The sequence below is a fragment of the Hippopotamus amphibius genome, chromosome 10 (assembly GCF_030028045.1).
Source record: "Hippopotamus amphibius kiboko isolate mHipAmp2 chromosome 10, mHipAmp2.hap2, whole genome shotgun sequence".
Lineage (NCBI taxonomy): Eukaryota > Metazoa > Chordata > Mammalia > Artiodactyla > Hippopotamidae > Hippopotamus > Hippopotamus amphibius.
In genome coordinates this window covers 98946812-98953158 of record NC_080195.1, presented here as the reverse complement: position 1 = coordinate 98953158, position 6347 = coordinate 98946812, and the positions used below count along the sequence as shown (strand labels likewise).

At 32.9% G+C, this 6347-nt stretch overlaps 1 protein-coding gene across 5 annotated transcripts in view; it reads right to left on the bottom strand.

Annotated features, from left to right (window-relative positions):
- Positions 1–271: 271 nt before the first annotated feature.
- The window catches only part of GABPA (GA binding protein transcription factor subunit alpha), a 38735-nt gene continuing 32659 nt past the window's right edge, over positions 272–6347 (bottom strand). For 4 of the 5 annotated variants that reach the window (XM_057696707.1, XM_057696708.1, XM_057696711.1 and 1 more), the window contains one exon: positions 1336–5017. In XM_057696707.1, the coding sequence (XP_057552690.1) occupies positions 4789–5017 (229 nt within the window). In that variant the 3' untranslated portion in view covers positions 1336–4788. Of the gene's footprint in view, positions 1000–1335; positions 5018–6347 lie in introns of those variants that run through there. The other variant, XM_057696710.1, reaches the window with a different exon arrangement.

Sequence of the window (6347 nt, the reverse complement as noted above, 5' to 3'; positions counted from 1 at the left end):
ATTTTCAATATACTTGATGTCTTCTGCAGTTTTATTTCCTACAATTTGTATGCCTTTTCTCTTTCTTGCTTTATTTCCAGGTAGGGTCTTCAGTACAGTGTTGACTAGAAATGGTGACAGCAGATATTTGCCTTTCCCCAAATCTTAGATGGAAAACAAACCATTGTGTAAGATGCTAGCTGCAGGTTTTTCATATTCTTTACCAAGTTAAGGAATTTCCCTTCTAACTCTAGTTTGTTCAGAGATTTTATCATGAATGGGTATTGAATTTTATTGTATACTTTTCCTGCATCTATTGAGATGTTTTTTCCCCTCTGTATTCTGTTAATTTGGTGAGTTAATTGAATGTTTAAATTCTCCTAGTAACTCATTCTTTAGAACAAAAGTTTTAATTGTGGTAAAATACACATAAAATTTACCATCTTAATACCCATGCTTAAGTGTACAATTCAGTAGTGTTAAATATATTCATTGTTGTGTGATCAATCTCCAGAACTTTTTCAACTGAAACTCTCTACTCACTAAACAACTCCCCATTACCTGCCCCCCTATTAATTCACTTTTTATTTTATAAAAGTTTCAGTCTGTGAGGAAATGGAAATAAAAAATCATCCTTCATCACAGAAGATTTTAAAAGCAGTGTTCTAAATCAGTTTGCTAGTAGTGAAAAGCTTTTTAAACATGTGCTCATTAGTTTGGAAATGAAGCTTTAAAGTTGTACACACACAAAAAATCAGTGTCTTGGGAGAACAAATACACCTAATTTCCTAACTGATGATTTTCATCACTTCAAACTAGATAAAATTAGATTGTCTGAAAAGCAATTTATTTCACTCAAACTATTACTTTTTAAAGCTTGTCAGTTAAAATGTGATCAGTGCTTGACCATAAACAAAAGCGTAAATCAGGTTTTTCTCCTGTCCCCTTTGATTCCTCTATACTCTGGTCCTGGCGAAAGTACCCTGTTGTTTCTCAGCCAACATGGAGAGGTAATTTTTCCTAAATTAAAACAAAAACAAAAAACTTTACTAAGTATTGCTATTTTAACAATCATCGCCTTACCTTTTGACAATTACTCAGTGTTAACATTTCTTCTGTTGCTATTCTGAATAGGATAGGGTTTTCATTCACTTTCTTAAAAAGACTAAACTCTCCAACACCTAATTTTAGTTCAGTGGAATCTGTTCTTCCCAAATTGATATTTTTAAAGTAAAGTAGATGGGAATCACATGTATAATATACCAGATGTGAACTGTCATATTTTCACCTGACCTACTATCCCAGAATTTGAGACTATCTGTATGCTGGGGAAAAAACTTCTAAAAAACACAGAAATATACTTTATAATAGTTTTATTTTTCTCATTTTACTATTTTTACATTTTATGCACAAATATTTTTTATCTGAGTAAAAATAGAAAATAACTGTCTTATGTAAAATTACAAAAAAAATAAAAACCACAAAGAAATACATAATTGTTATTATGACAGTATAAGTGTCTTTATTTAAAGAGTAAAAATGTATGCAAAAATCCTCCTCCCTCTTACAAAAGACTGAGAATATTTTTTTCTGGCAGCAAGTGAAATATCACTGAAATATCAATATTTTTATACCCTCTAGATATGAAGACATTAAGTTAGTCACAGGTTGTTTTGAAATTATGAATTTTAAAATATTTTTGTGCTATTTCAAAGATACATTAGCTCTTTTTAAAAGGCAGTAGCATAAAACGATAATATGAAAAACAGCAGGCCTCACCAAAAACATTCGGAGGCACAGCCCTTTAAAGAAATATCAAAGTTGAATTTCACCATTTACTCAGGGGAGAAAAACAACTAAACAATTTTTCCTAATTAACTGACATGGATTGACACAAAAATAAATGTGATGAGTCCATTCACGTGACAATCAACCACACAGCAATTCTGCCTAATTTGTTTGATTTTCTGATGCCAACACAAATTTCTAAACTTAAGGCTAGCAAGAAATGTATGAAAGTTGGCTCAATGAGAATCTCATGTGGAAAAAAAGTTTCAAAACAAAATGAACACTTCATTATTTTTGTACTTATATGGTATAGAAGACGACCAATAGTTGTATCTTTCTTCCTTTGAATATACTGTAAATTCTCCTATGGAAAATTCATTCATAGAAGCAGAGCAAAGAGTGAACAGCATGAATTATATTTTCCTGCAAAACACAAGTTATCTTTCAATAAAAGAAAAGACTACTGGGCTTCTGATAATGGCAGCTCAATAAGGACAATGGAAATAGTTTATAAGTTGTTGAGACTAAGTAACGGAAGTTTCTTGAATCAACTGGAGAACTTAGTCTCATTACTTACGTTACAGTGCATAAAATGATGGTGAGAAGCAAAAAGGAAAAAAAACCCAGCACCTGAGCACATATGCGAACTGTCTCTGTTCAAATGATAATGAGGGATAACATAAAAACTGCAAAATGGAGAAAATGGACAGAATGTGGTATTTTTTTTACAAAGCATCTGAGGAACACATAAGGAAAAAAGAAATAATAGTCTGATTTTAGGGGATCTAGAAGAAGTACAGGTGTTCCTTGCCTTAAAAATATACATACAATACTTGAGACATAATGGAAATCTGTCATCTTGACTAAAACTGTAACATAATGTCTCCTGTTTCCCCCAAAGCATTTTAAATAAGTCAATAATTTTAAAGCTCTTGATAACATACTGGAAGAGTAGACTTTATTATTATTATTATTTTAAAACTGTGAGTGACTTGTCAACTTCCCAGGCCATAAGAGGATGGTACAAACCTTCTTTTTAGCTATCTGTTACTGGAACTAGAGCTTCTATATATCATTTCACATTGCTCTTCTACTTAGTCTTGCAACCACAGCATCCAAATTAAACTAATAAATTGTCAGTCTATTCTGTATGTGTTTATAAAAAGGTAAAAATGGAAATTACGAATTTTATTCTTTTTAGATTCCACTGCAGGGTCTTAAAGGACTTAGACATAATACAATAATATAAATAAGCTGACCTTACACGTTGCAGTCCCACAGCATAACACTTAACATTATGATTCGAGGTTACCACAAAAGGAGGTCACAGATGCCTTCCTCTCCTCCTTGTTCCTAAGATCCCTGCCTCCTATGGTTCTTTCCAAACCGCTATTTAGTACTGGCTGCAACAAGTGCTAACAATGCCTCTTTGACTGCACTACCATGGCCCTTCCTCCCAGTTAGTCAAAAGCATTAAATGAGCTCTTATAAAGCTGTTTAGGGGGATGGATTTAAAGGAGGTGATGAGGGAGAAGGTACATAAAGTAATATGTGAGACTCAATCTTCCACTATAAGAGGATTAAAGGCTACCTGCCAGTATCTCATATTGTGGTTCATGCATAATACCTTAAAGCAAGAACAAAAAGAAAAAAGGCAAGAAAACCAAGCAAAGCAAGCAAGAAAAAAAGAAAGACATTTCTAGCCATTTCTGTTTAGTGTTGGCTTGTGGTAGGTAAAGAGTTTCATGTATGTAAGAATTAATTTTTAAAGAATTTTTTAAATGAGTTATCACCTTTTTTCCTGCGCTATCGCCTTCTGAAGTATCTTTCCTTTTGAATATTGTCTTCATTTATGTGTGTACATATAATGTGTGTGTGTATATATATATCATAGTCAACTGGACATGTATACAGATATTTGTACACTCATATAATATTCAAAGGAAAAAAATTAAACAAATGGGAAATTTTGTTTTATGAAAAGACTGCCTTATACTGGAGGTCAGAATTTCCTTTTAAAACTATCTGCAAGGAATTTACTAATGTCTTGAAAGGTAAAGTACTGCTGACTGATTTAAAGTCTTCATGTCATCAGAAATACAGGACTATACAAGCTGCTCTGTATAATAAACCAGCACTTATAGGGTAATTAAAAAAAAAAAAAAAAGGGAAGCCATACCAAACCAAACTAAACCAAACTTCCATTTTCTGGTTGAGGTCTACTTTTCCAGTTTTTTAAATCTCTGACAGGAAAAACAGATATCATTTGAGAATTTTTGTAATAGTTGGTTTATTAGAATTTAATGCCTCTCTTATAATAATTTAAATTCATGGCCTGACATTACGAATACTCTACACAGTAAATCCTTAAAATTGGCTTGAGTAAAGCCAGATTTAAATCTGGATCTCTTTCTTCAGCACTGCTCTTCTGCCAGTCTTTTTATTGTCTTTTGCTTGCAAATATATAAATTACTTTAATAATGTGATACTCTTAGTTTAGTAATTTACTAATATAATTTTATTTGATATGACTATTTTAGCTCTGCTTGATTAGATGAAACAGGCATACATGCTTCAGCTGTGAAAAATTCCATTTTCTGGTTCTATGTAAAGCAACATCTAAAGCAGCAGAGATGGGAAACAGTTATATTTTCAAAAATAGTTAAGCCAGACTGTTTCCTGGAGATACTTCATTTATTTTTCATCCTCCGATGCTACTGGCTATTTTTGGTAGGGCTAGACATTAATACTGACCAGTTTAGCTTTCCTGACTGTTAACAAACTATCCCACAATGAACCTGCCTAAAGACATTGTGGTGATTGTTTAACATACACATTTTCTAAAATATATGCTCAAAGTAAAAAGATCCAAATTCACAAGAGTATGAAATATTTATAAAAAATCATGCATCAGATTGTACAGTCTAGAAATAAAAGAAGATTCAAATTCAGTAATAAAGGTAAGAGCAATACTTGCTCTAACATTTAAGAAAGACCTTGGACTCCCAGAAGATCCTGGGCTCAATTATCCTTTTCTGTTTGCAGAGATGCAGTAGCCAGGGCTACTGCTGTGACTGGCTGGGCAATTCCATGGAGCTGCATCTTGGCAAGTTTCTTCTGCTCACATTCTGTGACCAAACGGTTCAACTCTGCTGCACTGTATCCAATAAGAGTCTTCAAGTCACAGACAAACTTGTATACAAATCTCTTGCCTTGAACTTTACAAATCATGTCCCCATCATAATAATACCTTTAAAAAGAGAAAAACACATCAGGATTATATAAAAATATTTAAAGTTTGGACTTCTTACCAAACTTCACAGATCATTTCATAAGCTGAATCCTAGTATTACATCTATCACAACAGCAATTAACACTGAGGTTATACAGACATATTTAACGTTATTATCCAAGGAAACTTCAAAACATAATTAACTAAAATTTCAGTGCTAAATATTCTAAAATTTTATGTACTAAATTTCCAAAACATATTTTCAAAAGTTATGATGAAACATTGATTTAAAAATAAACAATGTTAAGCTAAACAAAAAACCTTGGGAGCAGTAATAGAGCCTAAGAACAAGGGCTCTGAATCAGAATGCCCCGAGATTCAAAACCTAACATCTCAACTTGTTACATTTTCTCTAAGCATTTATTCCTCATTTATAAAATGAGATTAAAAACAGTATTAACCCTAAAAGAACTGCTGAAGATTAAAAGGATTATCTTTGTAAAGTGCTTAGCACACAATGACTGGCACATATAGCCACCTACAAAATAGAAGCTATGTTGATAGTTAAGAACCCATATAATATGAATAAAAATTTAATACACATATTCTTCAGATTGTTGGAATGTCCACTTCTTTATCTTGTACAAAATCCTTTACTATGTAGCTATGCCTTCATCTTTATCATTTTAATATGTAAAGGCTTTCCTTCCAGAGAAATTCTGCAAACCAACAGGGAGCCTCAAAGGTGTAAGCAAAAGGGGAAAAAAAAAAAAGACAGAGAGAGAATACAGAAAAACAGAAAAGAGGACTTCATAAAGAAACAATGTTGGGTCTTCTCCAGTGGTCCAGTGGTTGGGACTCCACTCTTCCACTGCAGGGGGCTCAGGTTCCATCCCTGGTTCGGGGAACTAAGACCTCACATGCCCCACAGTGTGGCAAAAAAAAAAGAAAGAAAAAAAAGAAACAATATTTCTAGCCCTACAGGTACATTTGGGGAAATCACTCTAGATATCTGGTTTACTGCTGCTTTCTATGGATATATAACAGAACTGGATTTATACTTACTTTGGCAAACAGATTTAATTTATTACCCCTATGCACACTGCCAATTCCAACGACAGGAAAAAAAGGTAAGTCAAAACTTTCCGAGGCTGGCAGATTTTGGAGCCTTTATTTTAAAACTGCACTGCCCGTTTACGCCCATTTGCACTCATTTGATGAAGAGCTGTTACAAAAACAACTATTTGCAAAAGTACCAGTGTACAAACTATCACATTTAGTAGGATTTTATTAGTTTAACCAAAAATCCATTAGTGAAAAGACTGTATGCAGGAAATTATGTCATCTT